The following is a 25,892-nucleotide window of genomic DNA, read 5'->3' as shown; positions in this document are numbered from 1 at the left end:
GTTATAAGGTAGTTTTCAAATCAATGGATAAGAACAAAAGGAAAAGAAAAGGAAGAAATAGCTAAGGGGGACAGAGAAGAGGATCGGTCAGGTGAGGAGCTCCCCTTTACCTTGCTTATCTCCAGTTAAAACCCACATTTTAATTTTGGCTTTGTTCAGGGTGATGATTGTCTCAGGCACTCCATCCTGCAACTTGTCTTCTATGGCTGTGGCCCCTAACAGCTTGGAACAGAGATATCAGTGAGTCATAAAAAAGGAAAAAATCACAACATTTAGTGCTGCCCAACAACTCAGCTGGCAGCTCAGCATCCCCTTAGTAAGCTGGCACTGTCCTGGCAGGAGTGCACCAGTGGTACAAAACTCAGCACGCTACACCTCTCAACAGATGCAGCTTTTCAACCGCACACTGAAATCAAACTTGGAAACACAGAATATGAAAGAGGGAAAAGACTTGCCCAAGTCATACGTGATGCTGTGTGCCACTTCTAAACCATGTGTTTCTCGACACATGTTCACTCTCCCTGGCTTCACAGCACGCTTCTTGGCTTTGGTCTTCCACAGGGATCCCCAGACAATGGATTCCCCACACCTCACTCCAGTGTTTCTTTCAACTTTACAAGAGCTTGATGAACTTCATTTGTTTGTATCCACTGGGGACCTCTAAGGTTTTTAAGGCCTTTTCCCCTGAAAAGGGGAATCACTAGATTAAAAGCATCGTGGTTCAGCACCATGCTTTCTCTCTATGATACCCCAACAGTGCCAATCCCAGGGATGGGCACCAGGATAAACTACTGACTTCTGCTAGGCCTCTAGAAGGACAGTCTAGAAACATCACAGGACTGGCTATGGAAGGAGATTTGTGATCTTTGGGATCTCTAAATTTTCCCATTTGGTATCAGTAACTTCTATTTTTATAGCAGAGCCAGCCTGTATCAGTTTGGTCAAAAACTCAGGGGTCATCCTTAACTTCTCTTTTTGCTTATATCCTATAAGATAATCCATCAGCAAATTCTGTTGGCTCTACCTTTAAAAAAAAAGTGCAGATTTGACCATTCCTCACCACTTCCATTACTTCTGTCTGCTTCAAGGCATTATCATCTCTCAATCATATTATTGCAACCACCTGCTGATTGGTCGCCCTGGATCTGTGCTTGCTCCCCTACAGTATGATCTCAACATGACAACCACAGATCATTCAGAAAGCTTCATCACTTCTCTGGTTGAACTCTTCACTGGTTTTCCATATCCCACTCTAAGTCCTTATAGGCCTGCAGGACCCTCTACTACTTCTCTGTCTCATGTCCTTTTATTCTGTCCTCCTGAGTTATACTACACCAGCTACCCTAGCTGCCTTGCTGTTCAACTAACAAGGTAGGCCTGCTCCTGTTTCAGGGCCTTTGCTCCTGCCATTCCTTCTGTCTGGAAAGCTGACCCTCCAGAGATCTGCTTGGCTTGCCACCTTTTTGAGGTCTCTGCTCAGATGTCTCCTTCACTAAGCACCCTGTTTAAAATAGCAACTATGCTTTGCCCTCTCCAAAACACACACATATGCTGATACTCCCTAGCTTTCTTCCTGGCTTCATTTTATTTTCTCCCATAGCGTTTTTATCTTCTAACATACTATATATGTTATTTTTTTGGTCTGTTTTGTCTACTGCTATATGAACAGGGCTTAAAACAGTGCCTGGCACATACAGGCAGTTAATAAATTATGTCAAATGAGTGAGTGAATATTTTTGTCTTGATTAGTCCAAGAATTAGTTCTGGATGATCTAATCTGTTATTCCTCCCAGATTAGTTTCTGTGAGCAGCTTTGGGATAAGAAACACTGTTGGAAAGATGAAATTTATAACCAGTATATTTTTTTCACTATTTATGGATTTCAAAGATCCAAGATATCCTGAATCAGTTTGGATTCCAGTATCCGGAGAGCGCCTGAACCTATTGATTTGCTGGAAGCCACTCTCAGAGCCCTTGCTCAGTCTGCTGACTGCTGTCCCCCATCATGCTCCCAGTTTGTCCCAGGCTTCCTCACACTAACCATTAAGTCTTTTTCGATCTCTTCATAGACACTTGACATTTTATTTTCCCGATTCACCAAAGACAAACAGGCTTCACTGTGCCTTTTGCTCCAGGCACAGAAGAATGAATTGTCCAGTTCTCGGTAGGCTACCATGAGGGTGCGAAGGCCTTCGCTGGCAAAATCCTGGAAGACATGTGTATGCACTGAGTGGAGCTGGGCTGGGTTAGGGAGTGGAAGGCTGATCCCATGGGCCCCATCTGCTTGCAGTATAGAATTTAATGGTTAGTACCATGGGGCTAGTACCTGGCCTAACCAGAAAGCAGCTGTTGAGCTTTCTCAGCAAAATGTCTTAAGGATTGCGGCAGCATAGCTGGGACTAAAGTTTGAAAGTAGTTCTCAGACATAGAAGATTCTACCTTCTATCTACAGTTAGGTTACTTGCTGTGTGACCTTGGGAAAAACTAAGCCTTCTAGATTTCTTTCTTATAAAACTGGGATAATAATTCACCCCCTATAGACAGGATAATGATGTTTATGAGAATGAAGGGAGTAATAAAGTAAAAAAGAGTTGTTATAAAAATAAGCAAAGGTCTTACTATCATTTTTTACAAGCATATATTCATTTTATTTTCCTCTCTCTCTGCCTTCCTTCATCAAGCATTCAATGGGCATCTCAAATAGCATACATATTGTGTGTATTTGTCTACAGCTGGTTGGCTCAGTTGATTGGCCGTAGCCAGCAGTGTTAGGCCACTGCTGAAATGCTCTCTGGGTGAGCTAGCATCTCTTTGCTCCTTGGCCACCGATATATCCTAACCATAGCTAGCTTATCTTGCAGAGGTATACTCTTGGTCATAAGGAAGGCTGGGTGAGAATGTGGATGGTTTGGGGTAGAACTCATATCCAACTGAAGATGGGATAGAGGCAGGTTTTGTGTATTGAGAATTGCATGTGAATAACAATTCTACATGACCACTGTTACAGTGAGCTTCAGAATAATTCACTTTGGCATCATAAGAGTAAAGGAAAACAGAATTTATCATCTTGGTATTTTGCTTCTTAGTTCCCTGTGTAACTCCTGAGTGTTTGATGTTAGCTGTCAGGTGAAATTAACATAGGTAGTATAGGTAGGGAAAGCCATCTCTTAAACCTCTGTACTGTTGGCAGGCAAGACTTTGAAATAGAAGCCTGAGAGAAGATCTCAGAGACTTCTTAAGAAGGAAGAGGTATGGCAGAAACTGATATTGCAAAGGATACTGATAATAGGACTGGACAAGCTTAACAATACACTGACAGATTCTTAATTCTTCAACAAGTAATTTAGCAGCCAGTGTAACCATTATTTCTTACTGATCTCTCACTTGTGTGTTTTCCTTTTCTCTTCTGTTGGGCAAACCAGAGCCCTGGGGCCAAACCCTGACTGCCACTTGTTTTTGTATGACCTGCTGATCCCTGTCTTAGAAGGCCTGAAGCTATGCATCTGCATGAGTGGGTTTTTGGAGCTTGACTCATAGGTTTATCATCAGTGGTTAACATACAGTAGTGTAATCAGACTCCACTGTTGGTATCTGTTAAGGTTGGTAGCAGGCTGAAAGATCTGCAACAGTTTTATGGCCCGCTTTGAAGCCAGTCTGTGGAAATGCTTTCTGAGAAGATCCCTAATTCATGTGTTCATTAAAAGATGAGAGTTTTCAGACTAGCCCATAAAAAATACTGCAGGCTCTGGGAACCATAAGATATAAGAGCCACCCCATGTGGGACACTTCACTGACTTTTTAAAACACTTGAGATATAATGTACATACCATAAAATTCAGTCTTTTAAAGTGTACAATTCAGTGTTTTTTAAAAAAATGATACCCTTAATTGTGCAACCAATCATCATTACTATCTAATTCCAGAACATTTTCTTCACCCCAAAAGAAACCCCATACCCATTAGCAGTCATTCCCATTCCCTTTTCCACAACTCCTAGCAACCACTGATCTACTTTCTGTTTCTATAGATTTGCCTGTTCTAGACATTTCCTATAAGTGAAATCATACAACATGTGGCCCTTTGTGACTGGCTTCTTCCGTTTAGCACAATGTTTTCAAGGTTCATCCACGCTGTAGCTGTATCAGTATGTCATTCCTTTTAGTGACTAATTAATTCATTGTACGGATATACCACATTCTATTTATCCATTCATCCATTTATGGGCATTTGGGTTGTTTCTACTTTTTTTGCTATTGTGAATAATGCTGCTATAAACATTTGTGTACCAGTTTCTGTGTGGATGTACATTTTCATTTCTCTTAGGAATATACCTAGGAGTGGAAATGCTGGGTCATCTCTTAGTAGCTAAATGCCAAACTTTTTCAGGAACTGCCAGACTGTTTTCTAAAATGGCAACATCATTTTACATTCCCATCAGCAATGTATGAAGGTTAAGATTTCTCTATATCTTTGCCAACATTTATTATTGTCTGGTCATCTTTTTTTTTACTTTAGCTATCCTAGTGGTGTGAAGTAGTATCTTATGGTTTTGATTTGCATTTCTCTGATGGCTAATGATATTGCACATCTTTCATGTGCTTACTGGCCATTTATTCTCTATGTGTTAATGTAGAGTCAAGCCAAAATGGCCTAACAAAATAGCAACTTCACCAATCTATTTCTTCTTTAAAATATTTTTCTGATCTGCCTCTTCCTCATCCCATTCCCTGTTCTATCCTTCCAACCCTATATATCCAGGTAGAAGGGTAGAAATCCCAGAGAATACAGATCTGGTTTCCCTTCTAAGTGCCAGCTGACTAAGGCCAATCTTTCTTTCTGATATAGCTCAAATCCAAGGGGGTGGAAGTAGCATGGAGTAGGTAGGGGGGAGGTACTCTTGGGGACTCTAATCCTATAGATATCAGAGGATGATATCAAACAGCCTCCTAACCAGCCCAGGCCTGGTGCTTTATACTCCATATCCTAAAAGCAATCTGTTTTTATCATGGCTGATGGGGTGGGCCTCCCATACCAGCAGGCCCTATTCTGAAGCAAATTCTAGGTCTGACCATGGGAACTCCTAAGCCAGGAATCATAGACAGAACTATTCTGACTGTGGTAAATGCTCGCACAGACACAATCGTTGTCATGACCCTGGGATCCTATGCCATTCAACTCCTTGGCACAGAAGTTGGCAATGTGATCACTGAGAATCCCACAGAATGAGGAAGTTTTTATTCTTCCATCAATTAAAGAGACACAGACACCAATATACACCCATAAATAAACACACTGACACAGGGACACATATCCAGATACAAGGAACCATCCACAGCTTCCCTCCCCTGCAACCTAAACACTTACATCTAAATGTCCCATGGTCACATCTTTGAGGGCTCTACAGGACGGATGAAGCAGCTGACAGAGAGTGGTGTCTGCACCCTTGCAGAACAACATTACCCGATTTTCAGGTGTCCTCACTAAGGATAAGCAAATTAAGCAAAGTAACCATATAGGCCCATTGTTACAAGAACTTGTCTGGGCCACTGAGGGATGGCAGGTGGTGTTCCCATGACATTTGTTTCTGATACCTTTGGGGGGCTAAACACTCAATGAGTGGCCACATAGGATAAGTGACGTAGTGAGGGCTGGTGAGAATGAGAGAGGACCTTATGGAACCAGTTCTTCCATGGGTTCAATATCACCTGTGGAAGTCTCTGATGCAGAATCACATTTAGCTTCTAATGTCCAAGTTCCACACCAAGGCCCACATCTAGTACCGTAAGGACCAAGGATGAAGAATGAAGGATGAATGACCCAAATGCATCGAGAGCAAGATAGTAGGAATTTCCCCTACATTTCTGTCCTCATCTCTTACTCCAAGTTCAAGCTTTATGGATTTATTCTCTGTTCTTAGCTTTGAGGGTTCTTACAAGCCACTACTCAGGAACACTGAAGAAGGGCCCTAGTGTATGGTAGCAAGCCCCCACCACCCTTGTGTATAAAAAAAATTAAAGGTATGTGGCAGAGAAAGCGGGAACGGCTATGTGTTTGTGTCTGAGACACAACACCTGTGAGAAGGCATGTGGAGCGGAGAAAACATCTGTGTATAGATTAAAGAGAAAGTCAATGTGTGAATGTGTATGAAAGACCAAGGGGAGGACCGGCTAGGAGGGGCACCCACCGATAACAGACATCCTCTTGCGCACATTGCTGAAGTCCAAGATAGCCAGCAGTTGGTAGACTTTGGTTTTCCCCATTTCGACTACCACAATGATCTCAGATGTACGGGAACGGAACACAAAGCCAAAATTCCTGGCAGCAGTGACCAGGGCACCTTCATCTGGGGACTGAGCCTGGTACACCAGCTCACCTGGCAGGAGAGAAGAGGGCAGCCAGGGCCCACGGAGAGGTGCAGCTGAAGTCCACCTGGCAGTGACAGCTTCTTCCAAACGCTTACATAAAGATGGAGCCCAAGAGGGGACACTTTTCCTCTAAACTTCCTCACAGTCTGGCCCTAAAAGGCCAGGTTGTGTACAACAGGTCAGTTTTTTTTTTTTCTTTCATTTCATAGACCTGAGTTAGTATTACAGAGGCACATGGTACATGCAATGTATACAAGTGAACAAAACATAGGCAGTTACTCTCCAACTTTAGTGGGTAAAGATGGCTCAGGGGGCTTGTTAAAAATGCAGGTTCCTGGCCCTATCCAAACTTACTGAATCCAGAATCACAAAATCTGGGAGGAGGGCCCAAGAAATTGAATTTTTAACAAATCTCCTGGGTGAGTCTCATGCAGGTGGTCCTGCATAAAGTGCTCCTGCATAAGACTGTCCAAACTTTAAATAAACACTGCTGCAAGACAATATTGATGGTTTAATAATATATATATATGTACACATATATATATATATGTACATATATATATATGAATGAGTACTGTCACCTTTGAAACTCTCACCCTGGGAAGCTAAATGATTCATTTTGATGAATCAGTCATTCAGTTTTATATTACTCAAGACACTTCTTGAGCTCCTCTTTTAGAATATCACCACAACCTGAGGTATATTTTGGATGATTTCTCTTCTGAAGGACATTTTAATTTCTAAACACAGTTAAGCATCATCAGAGTCTTATACTTGTGAATGAGGTAGGTGGGGGAGTATAATGTTAGGTCAGATATGAAATGTATCTCTGGGACAATAAGACTATTTTCTTGTGTGTTTCCTACCTGTAAACAAAGACAAGTCCAAATATGCTTCAAGTAAGAGCAACTGTTGGAATGTCAGGCCCAGAAAGACTTGTGGTGGGGAGGGAGCACATGGGGCCAGGAGACATGAAATTTGGGTTCTTATCTCATCTCTGCTATTCTTAGCTGTAGGATTTTAGGCAAATCATTTCATCTCTTTTAGCTTCAGTTTCCTTCAAACCTAGGATAATATTTCTTTTCTGCTTACCTCAGAGGGCTGTTGTGAAGATTGTGGGCGATAATATAAATGAAAGCAATTTATAAAACTGCAAAGTGATATACAAATATAAGGTGTCACTAATGGTAGTACATTGACTTTAAAGGATGATTTGTTTGGTTGCTTAAATTCTTGTTTGTTAAGGAAAAAAATCTTCTTAATTTATAATCAGTCATTTCTCGTTGTTTCTTTAAAAATGCTTTGATAAATTCAGGGATGATATAGTCATGTTTGGTTAGTAAGGGAACTAGAACATGTCGGGATACCTTTACATTGTGAAGTAACCAAAGGATGACTCAATTCATTCTTCAGGGAAGTCCTGTCAGAGACAGTGGGGCTGATCTTGGGAACAATTCAGGTGGACTCTGTGACAGGACATCAGAGTCTCAAGATCAGGAGGCCCCTACATGGCACCAAGTTTGACCCTATCCAATGACAGAACCTTCTTTAAAACCAACAGATTGTTTTCTACATGAATATCTCCAGTGACTAGGAGCTCACTACTTGTCTTGACTATCCATTCCATTGCTGGATAATGCTTCCTTTTAGGAAGTTCTTTCTTCGATTAAGCCGTTACAGATGATATCAAACTACCCTCACCTCCAACCAGCCTAGACTCTATGACGTATTCTCAGATCATGAGGCCTCGGGCCCTTTCTCACCTTCCACTTTCTCTTCTGACATCACGGTATGACACAATGAGAGTGAGAGGAAAAATAAGTGTACCCGGCGATCTCCATTTTTCACTGCTTCCACCAAAGTCATGTCATAAAATGAAAACTTAGGATCAGCCAGTTTGTTGTAGGAGAAGTCGACTTTTTCTGTTGTCTGGAACACATAAGCCAGAACAAACTTCTCAGCAGCAGTTTGATATTTTATAGAAGGTCAATTTGGGGGCAATTTCTGGAATGTGATGAGAACTCTTAAGAGGGTGGGAAGAGAAAAGCAAGATAAATGGAGGAGACTCTGTACTGGTTTCTAAGGCCTTTGTAGCTTTGACCTGGACCACACCCATTCATTTGGGCCAGAAAAGATCCACCCCACAGAAGACAAGCAAAGTACTGCTTGGAAGACCCTTCTTGCACCCTTTCTCCCCCAGCTATTCTGAACAATCAATGGCCAGCTTTAGTCTCTACTCTTCCAAGTTCCAAATCCATGACAATTAAACCTGAGAATATGAGAGGGTAACTGCTCCTCCATATTAGTAAGTGGTGTTTGGAAAAATGCTTGTCTCTGGCTGTCCTCTGCCTGATTTTGGGAGCTGGGAAGAGAACTGAGTCCTGGCATCACTGTGATATTTAACTCCACAAGGGGGCTGGAGAGGAATATTGCAAAACAGAGGCAAGGCTGCGTAACAAGGAATCTTCAATACATACGTAGTTCTTGTTCACAGATTTAATTTTGAAACATTTTACTTGACCTGACTCCTTCCTGCTTCTAACCCTCATGGTCCTTAACTTTGACTCAACCTTTGGACCTAATATTCACTACCATTTTTCTGGCTATGACCTTGTCTCCTATAGATATGACTCTCATTCTCCGTTTCAGCGAGGAAGCTGATAGCCTCCTTGGGTAAACACTTTTTTCTGGTTCAGTTTGGCCCTACGGCTCTTTATTCCCTCCCTGGAGTGTGATATTAACAGATTTCTTCAGCCCATACCAGAACTCTCAGGATATTTCTCCAGTTCTTTGCAGTTGTGGTACTCCTTGGGCTGGGCCCCAATATGTCAAGTATACACACAATTGTCCTGCTTGGTGTTATGTTGGGGTAAGAGAAGTTTGCAGCGAGCCATGTGGGCTCTTTTCTATATCCCATGTAGAGGGAGTTTTGTCACAGCAGAGAGGAAGTATGGTTAGGTCCAGAGATAAGACTGAGACCTGGCCAACCACAGAGTTGTGAGCTATGGGAAGTTTGTTCAGGAATTTAAGAAGTGGGTTCAGGAATTTAAGATAAATCCTTATATAGCATCCCCTGAGGCTATATAATGTACTGGCACATTCTTTGAAACTAGAAGCTGGTGAGTGATGAGAGATAAATTGGAGAGGCAGCCATGAAGCAGGCCCTGCATTAGCATCTTATATGCAACAGGGACTCACAGCAATTTTCTGCTGGAAGTGACATAATTGGATTTGTGTCAGAGGAAGTCTTCTGGTAGCAGCATGGAGAATATGTTAGAACTAGCAAGATGAAAAGCAGGGAGACCAGTTAGGATACCATTCAGTAATCCACAAAAGAAATGATGAAGTTGTGACAATAGATATTAAATGAATGGGATGGTTTGAATTGGGAGCTAGAATTGACACAACATGGATATGAAGCATGAAAGAGAAAAAAGTTAGGAATACTGTTATATTTCCAAGTTGGGCCCCTGGATAGATGGTAAGACCATTCACAGAGACAGGTAAGATACCCAGTTAGTAAGGTATTGAGGATGCTTATGATCTGAGGTTTCTGAAGTTTTTGACAGATTGAATTGGAGATACCTGAAGGACATACAGGTAGTAAAGAAAACAGGCATATATGGTTTTGAAACTCAGTTAAGAGAGCTGAGCTAGTTTCTAACCTTCCCTTCCAGACCAGTAATGTTTGAGAATACTAGACCTGGCTAGGTATAGGGCTGAGATAGAACTGTCCTGGAGCTGCAGTACAGCATGATCTGAGAGGCAATATTCATGAACAACTCCGAAATTAGAAGTCAATTAAAAATCAGTTAGACAAGGTTGAAAGGCAAATTCAGGTACTAGACAAAAGGATGGAAACTGGGGATACCAGATGACAGGAAGTGGAGGGTAGATGTGGCAATTGAGGAAACTCTTTGAAATGCTATGACATAACTACAGACAGTTTTTATAGGATACCTTTAGCTTTCACCATGGATGGGGAGAGAGCTATCAAAGGTTCCTTGGATAGATGGATTTGGAGGTGGCAGTGAGTAGGTGGTAGTGAAAGCCACGTAAATATGTGAGATTATCCAGGGAGATATACAGATGGAGAAGAGGTGCAATAATAGAACCCTGGGGAACATCAGCACCTATGGCCAAAGAGGTGGGAAACGGCAAGGAGACGGGAAGGTGAGAAAAAACAAGAAGAGAGTTATTTAACAAAAGTGAAGGGACAAGAGAGCTTTAAGAGAAAGTGGAGTTTAAGTGTTAAAATCTGCATCCAACAGGGCAAACTAAACTTAAAAAAGTCTGCAGAGGAGTTGGGTAAGAGCTTAACAACAAGGTAGTCATTCAGTAACCTTGGCAAGATAGTTTCAGTGGACGTAAGACGGAGTCTGATTACAGAGACTGGTTGGAAAATTAATGAAAGGCGAGGAGTTAGAAGCTGCTATAATTGCCTGTTTATTTATGACTCCCTGTCTTGTCTGTCAACTCCATGAAGGTAGAGAACAAGTCTCCTGTTTTCCTTGAAACTTTAGCACCTATTCAGAGTCTGACATATGGTTGATACTCAATGAATAATTGGCACTGACTGAGGGAGATGGATAATGACTAGAGGATAATACAGGATGAAGGAAAGGGTCCAAGTACTTTTTAAAAAATATGAATAAAACAGATATAAAAATTTATTAGTAGTGGTTACCTCTGGTTAATGGACTAAGGGTTATTTTAACCCATTTATTTAAATTTAGATTAATACTCTATTTTTCCCCCTTTTTAAAAAAATTATTGGGGTGACAATTGTTAGTGAAATTACATAGATTTCAGGTGTACAATTCTGTATTATATTATCTATAAATCCCATTGGGTGTTCACCACCCAGAGTCAGTTCTCCTTCCATCACCATATATTTGATCCCCCTTACCCTCATCTCCCTCCCCCCACCCCCCTTACCCTCTGGTAACCACTAAACTATTGTCTGTGTCTATGAGTTTTTGTTTCTCATTTGTTTGTCTTGTGCTTTTGTTGTTTTTGGTTTATATACCATGTATCAGTGAAATGATAGGGTTCTCTGCTTTTTCTGTCTGACTTATTTAGCTTAGCATTATACTCTCAAGATCCATCCATGTTGTCACAAATGTTCCTATATCATCTTTTCTTACCGCCGAATAGTATTCCATTGTGTATATGTACCACCACTTCTTTATCCATTCATCTATGGAAGGACATTTTGGTTGTTTCCATGTCTTGGCCACCGTAAACAAAGCTGCAATGAACATTGGAGCACACGTGTCTTTATGGATAAATGTTTTCAGATTTTTTGGGTAGATACCAGGAGAGGGATTGCTGGGTCATATGGTAATTCTATTTGTAATTTTTTGAGGAACCTCCACACTGCCTTCCATAACGGCTGCACCAGTCTGCATTCCCAACAACAGTGTATGAGGGTTCCTTTTTCTCCACAGCCTCTCCAACACTTCTTATTATTTGTCTTGTTGCTGATAGCCATTCTGACTGGGGTGAGGTGATATCTCATTGTGGTTTTTATTTGCATTTCTCTGATGATTAGTGATGTTGAGCATTTTTTCATATGTCTATTTGCCATTTGTATGTCCTCTTTGGAGAAATGTTTCTTCAAGTCCTCTGCCCATTTTTCAATTGGGTTGTTTGTTTTTTTGTTGTTGAGCTTCATGAGTTCCTTGTATATTTTGGATATTAGCCTCTTATCAGAGGCACTGTTTGCAAAAATCTTCTCCCATTCAGTTGGTTGCCTCTTTATTTTGTCGATGGTTTCTTTTCCTGTGCAGAAGCTTTTAAGTTTCATGCAGTTCCATTTGTTTATTTCAGCTTTTACTTCCATTGCCTTTGGAGTCAAATTCATAAAATGCTCTTTGAACCCAACGTCCGTAAGTTTAGTACCTATGTTTTCTTCTATGCAGTTTATTGTGTCAGGTCTTATGCTTAAGTCTTTGATCCATTTTGAATTAATTTTGGTACATGGTGACAGATAGCAGTCCAGTTTCATTCTTTTGCACGTGGCTATCCAATTCTCCCAGCACCATTTATTGAAGAGGCTGTCTTTCCTCCATTGTATGTTTTTAGCTTCTTTGTCAAAAATTATCTGTCCATATTTATGTGGTTTTATGTCTGGGTTCTCAATTCTATTCCATTGGTCTATGTGTCTGTTTTTCTGCCAATACCATGCTCTTTTGATTATTGTAGCCCTGTAGTACAAGCTAAAGTCAGAGAGTGCAATACCGCCAGCATTGTTCTGTTTTCTTAAGATTGCTTTGGCTATTCGGGGTCTTTTGTGGTTCCAAACAAATCTGATCATTTTTTTGTTCTATTTCTTTAAAAAATGCCATTGGGATTTTGATGGGGATTGCATTAAATCTGTATATTTCTTTGGGTAATATGGCCATTTTAACTATGTTGATTCTTCCAATCCATGAGCACGGAATGTCTTTCCATTTCTTTGTGTCTTCTTCAATTTCTCTCAAAAATGTCTTATAGTTTTCAGGATATAGGTCCTTCACATCCTTGGGTAAGTTTATTCCTAGGTATTTTATTCTTTTTGCTGCAATTGCAAAGGGAATTGTTTTTTGTATTTATTTTTCTGAGATTTCATTGTTAGTATATAGGAATGAAATGGAGTTTTGTACGTTGATTTTGTAGCCAGCAACTTTACTGTATTCGTTGACTGTTTCTAATAGCTTTTTGGTGGAGTCTATAGGGTTTTCTATATATAGCATCATGTCATCTGCAAAGAGTGATAATTTAACTTTTTCATTCCCAATTTGGATGCCTTTTATTTCTTTCTCTTGCTTGATTGCTCTGGCAAGGACTTCCAACACTATGTTGAAAAGCAGAGGTGATAGGGGACAGCCCTGTCGTGTTCCTGAACGAAGAGCAAAGGGCTTCAGTTTTTCTCCATTAATTATGAGATTAGCTGAGGGCTTGTCATATATGGCCTTTATTACGTTAAGGTATTTTCCTTCTATACCTATTTTATTAAGTGTTTTAATCATAAATGGATGTTGTATCTTGTCAAATGCTTTTTCGGTATCAATTGATATAATCATATGATTTTTGTCCTTTATTTTGTTTATGTGATGTATCACATTGATGGATTTGTGGATGTTGAACCATCCTTGTGCCCTGGGGACGAACCCCACTTAGTCGTGATGAATAATCTTTTTAATGCATTGTTGTATTCGATTTGCTAGAATTTTGTTTAGGATTTTTGCATCTGTATTCATCAGAGATATTGGTCTGTAGTTTTCTTTTTTTGGGATATCCTTACCAGGTTTTGGTATCAGGGTAATGTTGGCCTCATAAAATGAGTTAGGGAGTACTGTCTCTTCTTCAATTTTTTGGAAGAGTTTGAGCAGGATTGATATTAGATCCTCTTTGAAGGTTTGGTAGAATTCACTAGTGAAGCCATCTGGTCCAGGACTTTTGCTTTTGGAAAAGTTTTGGATGACTGATTCAATTTCGTTACTGGTGATGGGTCTGTTTAGATTTTCCAGTTCTTCATGGTTCAGCCTTGGAAGGCTATATGTTTCTAAGACCTTGTCCATTTCTTGTAGGTTACAGAATTTGGTGGCATATAGTCCTCCATAGTATTCTTGCATGATCCTTTGTATTTCTGTGGTGTCCGTGATAACTTCCCCTTTTTCATTTCTGATTTTGTTAATTAGTGTCTTCTCTGTTTTTATCTTAGTGAGTCTAGCCAACGGTTTGTCAATTTTGTTAATCTTTTCAAAGAACCGGCTCTTTGTCACATTAATTTTTTCTATTGTCTTTTTGTTCTCTATTTCATTTAGTTCTGCTCTGATTTTTGTTATTTTCTTTCTTCTGCTGACCTTGGGTTTCACTTGTTCTTCTTTTTCTAGTTCTTTAAGGTGTAACGTGAGGTTGTTTATTTGGAATTTTTCTTTTTCTTGAGATAGGCCTGTAATGATATAAATTTCCCTCTTAAAACTGCTTTCGCTGCATCCCAAAAATTTTGGTAGGATGTATTTTCATTGTCATTTATTTCTATTTATCTTTTGATCTCTCCTCTAATTTCTTCTTTGACCCAGTCGTTCTTTAAAAGTATGTTGTTTAATCTCCATGTATTTGTGTTTTTTCTTGCTTTCTTTTCGCAGTTGATATCCAATTTCAAAGCCTTGTGATCAGAAAATATACTTGGTATGATTTCAATTTTCTTAAATTTGCTGAGGCTGATTTTATGTCCCAATATATGGTCTATCCTTGAGAATGTTCCATGTACACTCAAAAAGAATGTATAGTCTGATGTTTCAGGATGAAGTGCTCTCTATATGTCAATTATGTCCATTTCATCTAATGTGTCATTTAGGGCTGCTATTTTGTTATTTATTTTCTGATTGGATGATCTATCCATAGCTGTCAATGATGTATTTAAGTCCCCTAGTATAATTGTGTTTTGGTCAATTTCTCCCTTTAGTTCTATTAGTAGGTGCTTGGTATATTTTGGAGCTCCTTGATTGGGGGCATAACTATTGATGACTGTTAGGTCTTCTTGTTGTATAGTCCCCTTTACCATTATGAAATGTCCATCTTTGTCTCTCGTTATCTTTTTCACCCTGAAGTCTGTTTCATCTGATATCATTATGGCTACACCTGATTTTCTTTGGATACCATTTGCTTGGAGTGTCAATTTCCACCCTTTCACTTTGAGTCTATGCTTGTCCTTGTAGCTGAGATGTGTCTCTTGGAGACAGCATATGGTTGGGTTTAGTTTTTTGATCCAATCTGCTACTCTGTGCCTTTTTATTGGTGAGTTCAGTCCATTTACATTTAGGGTGATTATTGATACGTGAGGATTTCCTGTCATTCTATCTTTAGTTTTCTGGTAAGTCTGTGTCTCCATTGTTTCTTTGCCTTTTTGTTGTTATCAATTATTTCTGTGTGGTGGTATTCTATGATGTTTCCCTCTGTTTCTTCTTTTATTACAGTATATATTTCAGTTCTGGATGTTTTTTGAGTGGTTACCTTTAAGTTTATGTAAAAGAAAATTTGATATTTAGAGTATTCCATTTTCTTCAGCACGCTTACTTTCTCCATTCCCATATTCCGGTTCAGGCCTTTACTCTTCCCCTTTCTTTTGTTTTCCAATACTTGTTGGTAAACTGTTTTATTTTCTCTCTGACTGCAGCCTTTTTTTCCTCTCTCACACAGTAGTGCTATGTTTTCTCTGCACTATTCCAGCTTCTCACACAATGGGGGGATTCCCTGGGAGACGGGCTTCTCCTCTGTTAAAGTTCGCCTGGGTCATAGGGCACCACGTTCCTGTGGGGATGCGGAGAGCTTTTGAAGTTCCAAAGCTCTTTCTGCACCAGATTCAGAGCCCGTAAGTTTCAGCAGTTCTGTTTACTCCTGCAGGGATCCGCCCAGATAGGTGGGGCCAGGGACAGGGTGAATTGTGAGAGGTGGCCCAGAGCAATGGCTGCGACCACCACCACAGCCGGTCCTGCTTCCACAGCTCCCTCCCCTTTCCCGGAACTAGTTGGGCTGCAAATCTGTGTCTGCGGTCCACAGTTCTCAGAGCAGCAAATATTCTGTTCTTTTGATCTGACTCTGCTACTTTCGGCTTCTAGCACCGGGCAGGTGGGGGCGGGGCGAGCTCTGGGAGGGTAGAGAGGGGGTGGCTAGTCTCAGTGCCTAAGGCTTCCGATCTCTGCTCAGCAGTGAGGGCTTAAACCACCGTTTTCAGCCTTCTTCCCTCAGTCTTTGCTCTGAGGTCTCTGCCGTGAGTGTTGGGTTCAGCCGTGTTATATGCTGCCCCCTCAGCCCTGTGGGCCATAAGCGGAGCCCTAGCAGTCCGAGTTCTTCCCTCTCCCGCAGCTGCGGCAGTTCCAGGATGCAGCGAGCTCGGAGCACTGAGCCAGGTCTGCGTCCTGCGCCCCGTGGCTCCGTCTCTGCACTTCTCCTTCCCTCCTCCCCCGCTTGCGCGATTCACCCACCTGTAGGTGAATTCAGTAGTGGGCCTCTTTGTCTTGCCTGTCTGCTGTGCAGGGAGTCCTTTGTGGAGTTATTGTTGTTCGATTAGTTGTAAATTCCAGGGGAGGTTTACAGAAGCTCACCTCACGCCACCATTTTGATGATGTCTCTATAATACTCTATTTTTTAAAGCAATCTTAGGTTTACAGAAAAATTGAGCAGAAAGTACAGTGAGCTCCTACGACCTCCCTCTCTCCTTTCCACTCCACAGTTTCCCCCGTTAGCGTCTTACATTAGTGCGGTAACTTAGTTACAATCGAACCAATATTGATACATTATTATGATTATTAACGAAAGTCCATAGTTACATTAGGGTTCACTCTGCATTGTACAGTTCTATGGTTTTGACAAATGCATAATGTGATGAATCTACCATAATGGTTATCACACAGAATAGTTTCACCGCCCTAAACTTCCCTTGCTCCATTGCTTTATCCCTCTCGCTACTGCTCCCCAAACTCCTGGCAACCACTCATCTTTTTACTGTCTTTATAGTTTTAACCTTTTCCAGAATGTCATATAATTGGAATCATACAGTATGTAGCTTTTTCAGATTGGCTTCTTCTACTTAGCAATATCATGAAAGTTCTTCCTTTTTTTATGGCTTGATAGCCCATTTTTTATTGCTGAATAATATTCCATCGTATGGATGTAGTGTTTTTTAAAAGAAAGAAAAGACTAGAGCTGAGGGGAAAGAATCACTAGGGGATAACTTTCAGATATTAATAAAGAGAGAATCTGGGATTGACTGAGGCTCCTGAAGAAGCAGGAAGGGATGGAATCAGAATACATAAAGAAATTAGCATTAAAAGAGAAAGTGATACTTTTTTTCAGACTGAAGGTAGGTGTTGCTGTATGTACAGAAAAGATATTTAGCTGATACTTTGGATTTTTCTCAGTAAAATAGAAGGCGTTATCATTTGCTGCATATTGGGATGTGGTAGAAGGCCCAAGAGTGGTGAATTTTGGAATAGCTTAAATGGAGAGTTAGGAATTAAGCTGATTACAATGGCACTGGGAGCCCAGATGAGGTGAAGTCTCTGGATGTGTACTGGTTTTGTGATCTCCACAACAGTTTGGCACTCTGAGTTAGAAACAGAGAAAGGAAGAGTTTGGTTAATTCGAGGTTGAGATTTGTTGGGTGATTAAAGGTGTTTGGGGGTGGGGAAGAGGACTAGTAAAGTATTAAGGATTTTTGTGATCTTGAGTACAGATGGGGGCAAGACAGGAAAGGAAGTAAAGTCACAGGGGATTGAAAGACTGGAGAAAAGGAGAGCTGAGGGTTTGTAAATCTGTGAAAAGCAGGCATACTAGGAGTTAAGTACTGAGAGAGAGAGAGGAATAAGTTTGTGATCACAGATCATGACAAGAGAGTTTACAGTTTCAAGGGCAGTACAAATCTGGACGGTGACATGGAAATGGATGACATAGTTTTTTGGTGTTTTTTTTGAGTCCAAGAGGTCAACTGAAAGACATATTCTTTCAGAGATGTGAAAGCATCTATGGTGATAGCTCATCCATAAAGAAACCAATACCACCTACGATAATAGCAGGGATTGGGGTAAGAGAGGGAAAATACGAGCTAAATTTCAAAGTCCCCAGTGAATGAGGTGACGAAGCCAGAAGATTAGTAGATGTCAATGACAAGAAGAGTGAAAGAGGAGCATAGCCAGAAGTCATAAGCATCACAGGAAGAAAGATTATATGAGGGAAAAATAGGAATGGCTTAAAAGTGGCACAGGATAATGAGAACAATACCTGTGAGTTTTGGGATGCAGAATAGGAGAACTGGAGGCAAAAGGGTGTTCTCAGGGACAGTCAAGTTTCAAGTAAGGCGGGGGCGGGGTGGGGGAAGAACACATTTTTATGAAGAGATGAGGCTGTAAGTTTGTTTACAAGAGAACAAAGAATCCAATGATCCAGTGGAAGACCTGCTATATCCAGTAAGTAGTGGAAGGAGGAAGTAGGGGAAGTAGGGGAAAGAGACTCCACGGTAACAACTTACTCCTAAAAGCTGTAACTTTGTTTATATTGCTAAGGTCATTAGCAGACTCCCTGTAGCTGATTTAAGGCAAAACATTGATTTTCTTTTCCCGTCCCAATCTCTGGATGGATAGGAGGAGGTAGTAGCTGAGAACTAGAGTTAGCTGTTTGGTACGTAAGTCAAGTGGCTAAGGGTTTGGAACAGGTTCTAGTTGGAAAGGGATAGGGTGAGGAGTACTCTGAGGGTAACAGGAAGCCCTATGGAGATGCTTAAAATCAAACCCATAAACAAAACCTGAGATCCAACACAGGAGAAAACAGTAAAAATGTACTAGCTGGAAGAAGAAGAATAAATAGGAAGATATTTTTGTAATTGTGTGGGTTAGACTACTGAGCATGTCACAGATTCTGAAGCTGTAAGAGAAAAAGACTGATAGATTGATTACATAAATTAAAAACTTCTACACAGAAAATATTAAAACAAAAGCTGAAAGACAAAAATGGGAAAAATAATTGTAACATATGTGCTAGGCAAAGGAAAAGTTGTTATTTTTACTATGTAAAGAGCACTTTCAAATAAGAAAAAAGGCAAAAAATATGAACAAGCAGTGTATAAAATGGGTAATAAAATGACTGGGAAAGGGAAAGAAAATAAGCACATAAAAATGATTCAACCTGATTAATCAAAGAAAGGTAAATTAAATACCATTTTTATACTAATTAGATTTCTAAAGATTAAAACATTGTTAATACCCAGTACTGGCAGGATATGAGAAAAAAGGAATCCTCATATATTTTTGGTGGAATTATAAATTGATGCACTCTGACTGGAGGGCAATATGGTAATATTAAATGCATTAAAAATGTGGCTACCCTCTGATCAACCAATTTTGCTTGTTAGACTTTATTCTAAGGAAGTAATTACTAGAAGAGGAGACAAAATGTATGTATCAGGGTGTTTACGGCAATGTTATTTATGTATAATAGCAAAAAAAAAATGGAATGAAAATAAGGATTGGTTAAATACATTAAAATATAAGCAATAATACAGGATACAACACTCATTCAAATTTACTGACATGGAAAGAGGACCTCAATATAGGGTCAAGTGAATAAAAAGGAGGCTGAAAATAGCATGTATGCTATGATTCTTCCCTCCCTCCCTCCCTTTCTCTCTTTTTATCTACCTACCTACCTACCTACCTACCTACCTACCTACCTACCTACTATATCGAGATGTAAATGTGTATGTATATGTACATATGAAAAGCAGCTGAAAGGATATACCCCAAAATTTTACATTGGTTATCTAAACGGGATTGAATGATTTGAACTTTCCTCTTCATACATTTCTGTATTGTCTGGACTTTTTTATGGTGTGCACAGACTATTTTTGAAACAAAAAAAATCAATAAAGCTATTTCCATTTCCAAACACAAACCCAAATCCCCTCAAATACACATAGGTCATTTATACAATGCTTTCTGATATTATGGGGCCAAGAAAAGCTTCCATATTTCAAGGGCTAAGGGAGTCCCAACTTGTGTTCACGATGCTTCTGTGCAGGGCGACCTCACTCAGCTCCCCCAGGCATTTCATGGGGAGCTGTCCTCACTCACCTCAGAGACTTTCACCCTCTTTCCATTCTTGTCATACACAGTACCTGCTGGTAAATAAACAGAGCAGAGACTTCACAAGGGTTTTAAAGAAGGGTTTAACTTTTTAAAAATTGTGGTAAAATATAGACAAAATTTGCCATTTTAAATATTTTGCAGTGTCCAATTCAGTGGCATTAATTACAGTCACAGTGTGGTGCAACAAGGACCATTACATATTTCCAAAACTTTTTCAGCATCCGAAACAGAAACTCCCCATCCCTTCCAATTCCCAGCCCCTTGGAACCTCTAATGTACTTTCTCTGTCTATGAATTTGCCATACAATACTTCCTTTTGTGTCTGGCTTATTTCACTTAGCACAATGTTTTCAAGACCATCGATGCTGTAGCATGTGTCAGAACTTAATTACTTTTTATGACTGAGTAATATTCCACTGTATGAATATACCACAATTTGTTTATCCATTCACCTGTTGATGGACACACAAGTTGCTTCTACCTTTGGGCTATTGTGAATAGTGCTGCCGTGAACACTGGCATATATCCATCTGTTTGAATCCCTGTTTTCAATTTTTTTATTTTGGTACATACTTAGGAATGGAGTTACTGAGTTATTTGGTAATTTAAAGGAGGGTTTTTAAAAGCTTATTTCTACTGATTCTAACATCTTAGATTTCCAGTCAAGCTGCTTCAGATGCCCTCAGGCCACCTAGCCCTCAGTGCTTCTGTTTAAGCTCCTTTCCCCAAACCAATGATAAGAAGAAGGCATCTGCTTGGGTCCCAACTCTTTTCCCTTAACTGTGAGTGAGGTGAGGCTGGAAGTTAGTCACTGGATCTATGAGAGACTTAGTACCTCAGGATGGCCCCAGTCCGAAAAGTTACCTAGAAGAGATATGATAATTGGGCTAGAATATTTAGGATTCTAGGCCAGTGGACAGTAACAGACAGAATGGGGGTGGAAGACAGTCTGCCAAGCACAGAAAACCCCACGACCCTTTGCAACACTACCCAGTGTATGGTAAGGTCTTACAATAAGCCAGAAAATTAAGATCCTCACCCAAATCAATTCATCCAAAAATAAGCTTACAGAGTTTATACATATGAAACCTTGTTTGGCAGGGATAATAGGAAATATTAGAGTGCTCTCATGTTTTTTTTAATTTAAAATTTTAAATTATTTTTTAACTGAGGTGAAATTTACATAACATATAGCTAACCATTTTATTTTATTTTATTTTATTTTTTTTATTTTTATTTTTTTTATAGCTAACCATTTTAAAGTGTACAATTCAGGGGCATTTAGGGCATTCACAATGTTGTGCAACTACAACATCTCTCTAGTTTCAAGGCTTTTCCATCATATCAGAAGAACATCCCATGCGCTCTCGCTTTTCAGATGTGATCACCTTCCTCTGCTAGTTAGTGCACGGGGCATAAATGTCACACACAGGATAATTTAACACTACCACAAAAACAAGCTTATTATTAAGCCACAAAGTAAATGCGGAACTGGGCATGGGAGACACGAGCAAACTCTGACTACCCTTTGATGGCTTCCCTCAAGACTGTTTTTTGGTCTGAGGGAGAATCAGAAGCTAGCAGCTTCAGTAATATGCTGGTTGCACTATCTGATTTAATGAGAATGAACTGACATTCCCAAGACATTGGGAATTCCTTGAGGACAGAGATTAAGTTTGTACATATTGGTATTTTCAATGTCTAACATGATGGATTGTATCTACAAGGTGCTAAATAAATACTTTTTGGTTAGAAATGAATGGGCTAAATGATCTTTGCTTAGTGAATAGAGGAGGTTGTGAGAATAGAGGTAAATGTGTATTTCAGAGGCACACAGATTTAGAGCTTGATAAAAACAATCTGTGGAATGGCTCCCCGGGACTGAGAAAGCAGGAAGACATGCATACCATACAAGGTCCCATTAATAGAACACTTGTTGAAAATCATGATGTTCTGAGTCAGGGTCCCTGTTTTGTCGGAGAACACATATTTGACCTGGCCGAGCTCCTCATTAAGGGTGGTGGTACGAGCCTGTGCTGGTGTGTTCTTTGGTGCGTAAAACATCTTCCGATCCCAGTTGATATAGCAACTGTTGCCCAATCTTATTATCTCAACACTAAGGAGAAAGCAAGAAAAGAAGGGTCCTGGGTCAGAGCAGGACAAGCAAATATCTGATCCTGGTCTCCTTATCAGTTCTGTGGTGGGCCAGCGTCAGCATCTGAAAATCAGAGTATCTTCCTTGGGAACCTACAGTCAGTCTTGGATCATAGGACCCTTCCCACCAGCCAACCCATTGTAGTTCTGACTTTTACCATTATCACTCAAGGCATTACCATTTGGATACCGATATACTTGATTAACTTTGTTGAGGCGTATCTCCCTTTCACTCTTTCTTCTTCCAAAATATATCTAGGAAAAGTCACAAATTTTGAACTTCTGCAGCAATGCAAGGTCTGATAGTATTAAGAGCCAACTTATAAAAGTTTGCCTAGGCTTAATTGGACAGTTATTGCTGCTGTCATGTAAATCCATTGGTGGGGAAGAGAAACTTGAAACACACAGAGCTTCTTTTTTCAGAAGAAAGGAAGGATCAGTGAAAATCAGAAACAGCTTACAGAAGCTGACACTCTGATACATTTCCAGGTAGAGCCAGACTGCCTGTGAGGTAGCTTCCCCTCCTAATACCCTCCTCTTCATTTTATCTGACTTTTCCCTCTTGCCTTCGTCATATTCCCCTTCTATTCCAAATGACATGCCTTATAGATTCTTTCTAGTTAACAAGCATCTTCATTGTAAAACAGTAAAGACTTCTAAGGGGCCTTCTTCCTAACATCCTTCATACTTAATATGTGTTAGTTTAGACTGCCTCATTAGTAACTCCTGTCTGAGACAGTTACATTGAGAGAAAGGGGTTTTTGTTTGAGGGGAGGAAGGAGTCCTCAGGCCCACGTTACTGACTCTCCTGGTCCACATGTGTTGTGACCTCTCTTCCTTCACTATACCAGCGGCTATAGCAGTCAGACTCTCTAAACCCAAACACTTAATCATAGTATTTCTTTCCTTAGATCTTTGCTGCTTCCAGAACAAAATCCAAAGTCCTTAGTCTGGCACTTCAGGCTCTCCTGGATCTGATCCGAAGCTACCACCTAACACCTAAGTCTAGGCTGTTCACTGTCCTATGACCAGATCAAGCTTTTAAAAACCTCCAAACTTTTGTACATGCTGATTTTTCTGCTTGCAGTATTCCTTTTCTATTTTCTGCTTGGTGAGTTCTCAATTATCAGTTCGATTATTAGCTTTTTCTGTATACCCTTCACCCTCTCCAGGCAGAATGAATCCATTCCTTTTCCAGGTACCTGTAGCGTTCACATATATATTTCTATTACGTAATTACCCATATTGTACTATAATTGTTTAGGTATCTGTTTCTGTGACTATGTTGTAAGCTTATCTAGAGAAAGGGCTGTCTTATTATTCATGTTTCTTTCTCTAGTACCTAATATAGTGCTTGGCACACAGTAAATGCTCAACAGATAGTTGTTAAATTAATAAGCTAACTTAGTTAATGTAAGGTGCTTTTTGGGTTGGAATGCCACAGTGCAGGGTTTAGGAAACCTGGAAAGAGAGATGTGAAATTGTGTTTGGGAGTGTGTGGACGTAACAGAGAATGTTGAAAATAGAAAAAGAAGATCAGAGTATAGTAAAGATTTATTTTACCTATTTCAATTTTTTGTCCATGTTGCTCATGAAAAGGCGGAAGAAAACATCCTCTTTTTCTACTCTCTAACTCTTAGGACACTTAGGTCACAATTACACCTACCTACCACTTGCCACATTATTTCTGTGGGAAAATGCTTTCTGAGTTCTGACTAACTGATTTACAAATGAATATTTGGACTGTCTCATTGATAAACTATGGGCTGCCGGGCTTGTGCTTTTGCCTCAAATAGTCTGTGTGTATTTTTTCTAATTATTTCATGTGCTTGTATGTCTTATTTAGTCACTTACATTATAAGCTATTTGAGGAGGGATAATTCTCTTTTTGTATAAGCCACACAGTATCTAGCATGATAGTCTGGTTATGGGAAACATTTACGCAGTCTTCAGATAGTTCTCAGAGTGTTTTGTACACACTATGGAAAGTAGTGAGTGAAAGAGCACACAGTGTATGCTTTCTAAAAGTCGATACTCTAGTAGGGGAATTAAGCAGGAAGTATGAAATCACTGCTCTACCTATAACCCAAAGTGATCCAAGAAGCCTACCTGACGTAGAGGGAAATAGGCACCATGGTGTTGAGAATAATGAAGTAGGACCAGAATATGAAGGTGGCAGAGACAAATGATGAAGAGACATATTCTTTCCACGGTAGAAAATTCTGGAAGTAGTAGCCTGTCCTGCTCTCCCAAATGCCATGTCCAATTGCTAGGATAAAACATATGCTGCCTAAAAACAGGAAAATCTAGGAAAAAAAAATAATTAAATTAACACTTCATCCCAGGCATATGCTGCTTCAGTTCTACCTTTTGGAGCCTTATTTCTCAACAAAGTTTCTCTCTCTTTTTGGAGGGCAGGGGGCCTGCAGTTCATAGGCTCTAGGCAATAGTACACAGGACAGAAAAGAAAGCCCAGCAGGGGCTATCCTTGAGATTTTGAAGGGAGATGATAGTAACTAAAATATATTAATTATTAATTGCCAGGAACTGTGGTAAGTACTTTATATATATTATCTAATTTACATTTATAATACCCCTCTTTTAATAATAGAAGAGGAACTTGATAGTAAGAGTGGAGAAGTATTTTAGCTACTAACTAGGAGAGAGAGGTTTTGAACTAGTTCCCAACGCAACCTCTTAATTGCTCCATTATTGAAGTGAGGTGCTACTTTAACAAGTCTAAAATGTGTGGTACTGGCTTAGCAGTTGGGTGGCTGGGTGGTAAGAAACTGATATAAAAGGCTGAAAATAAGGCAATCACATCAACAGTAAAGAATTTGGTAAAATGGAAGGCAGGACTATGTGCCTGCTGAGCCTATATAATTCTAAGTGGTTAAAAAGAATTAGAATATTAGTATGTGTTGACTGCCTTTGACAAGGTTTTAAAAAAAAGAGTTGACCTAGGAACATAATTGGCCAATTAGTAAGCAGAAATAAAAAGGAACAGAGACATCTGGTTCATCAAAAGACAGGAAAAATCTGTTACTTTTAGATACCAAAAAGGAAGAGATAAGATTAAGATCTTAAGCATATACAGTCCAATAATCCTTCCCAACAGAATTTTGCCTAGAAGCAAAGTTGAGATTAAAAATGATATCTTCTTATTTTACTAAGTGAAGTAAGTCAAACAGAAAAAGACAAATACCATATGATCTCACTTATATGTTGAATCTAAAAAACAAATAAAATAAATGAACAAAATAGAAACAGACCCATAGATATAGAGAACAAACTGATGGTTGTGCATAGAAGGGGGATTAGGGGCTGGGTGAAAAATGGGAAGGGATTAAGAGGTACCAATTGGTAGTTATGATCTAGTCAAGGGGATGTAAAGTATACAGCATAGGGAATACAGTCAATAATATTGTATTAACGATATATAGTGCCAGGTGGGTACTAGACTGATTGGGGTGGGGATCACTTCGTAAATTATATAAATGTCTAACCACTATGCTGTACACCTGAAACTAATATGAAATAATATTGAACGTCAACGTAATTGAACAAATAAATAAAAATAAACCTTCTTACCCAAGATTATTGTTCCAGATAACTACAACTTTCTTGCCATTAAGTTGAGAGAGAAAGGCATAGAGGGGCAAGAAAGCAAAGAAATAAGTCAAACTTGAGAACTATGTACAGAAAAAAACTTTGGGGGAGAGGGGATGACACTCTGGAACTCCTT

General features: G+C 39.8%; 2 protein-coding genes across 2 annotated transcripts in view; both read right to left on the bottom strand.

The window, feature by feature from the left end:
* The window catches only part of LOC308505038 (phospholipid-transporting ATPase FetA-like), a gene marked incomplete at its 5' end in the record, with an annotated part of 31,921 nt that extends 9,864 nt beyond the window's left edge, over positions 1-22,057 (bottom strand). Inside the window, 7 exons of the mRNA XM_081066697.1 lie at positions 111-222; positions 2,042-2,206; positions 5,365-5,480; positions 6,185-6,373; positions 8,129-8,294; positions 19,979-20,022; positions 21,901-22,057. Coding sequence (XP_080922823.1) covers positions 111-222; positions 2,042-2,206; positions 5,365-5,480; positions 6,185-6,373; positions 8,129-8,294; positions 19,979-20,022; positions 21,901-22,057 — 949 coding nt within the window. The remainder of the gene's footprint in view (positions 1-110; positions 223-2,041; positions 2,207-5,364; positions 5,481-6,184; positions 6,374-8,128; positions 8,295-19,978; positions 20,023-21,900) is intronic.
* LOC308505037 (phospholipid-transporting ATPase FetA-like) overlaps positions 20,064-25,892 on the bottom strand; it is a gene marked incomplete at its 5' end in the record, with an annotated part of 85,218 nt that continues 79,389 nt past the window's right edge. The window contains one exon of the mRNA XM_081066696.1: positions 20,064-22,109. Within this exon, the coding sequence (XP_080922822.1) occupies positions 22,104-22,109 (6 nt within the window). The 3' untranslated portion in view covers positions 20,064-22,103. The remainder of the gene's footprint in view (positions 22,110-25,892) is intronic.

Source organism: Rhinolophus hipposideros (assembly GCF_964194185.1).
Source record: "Rhinolophus hipposideros genome assembly, chromosome: 11".
Classification (NCBI taxonomy): domain Eukaryota; kingdom Metazoa; phylum Chordata; class Mammalia; order Chiroptera; family Rhinolophidae; genus Rhinolophus; species Rhinolophus hipposideros.
The sequence above is the reverse complement of the archived record's forward strand: the minus strand, read 5'-3'. Positions and strand labels throughout refer to the sequence as shown.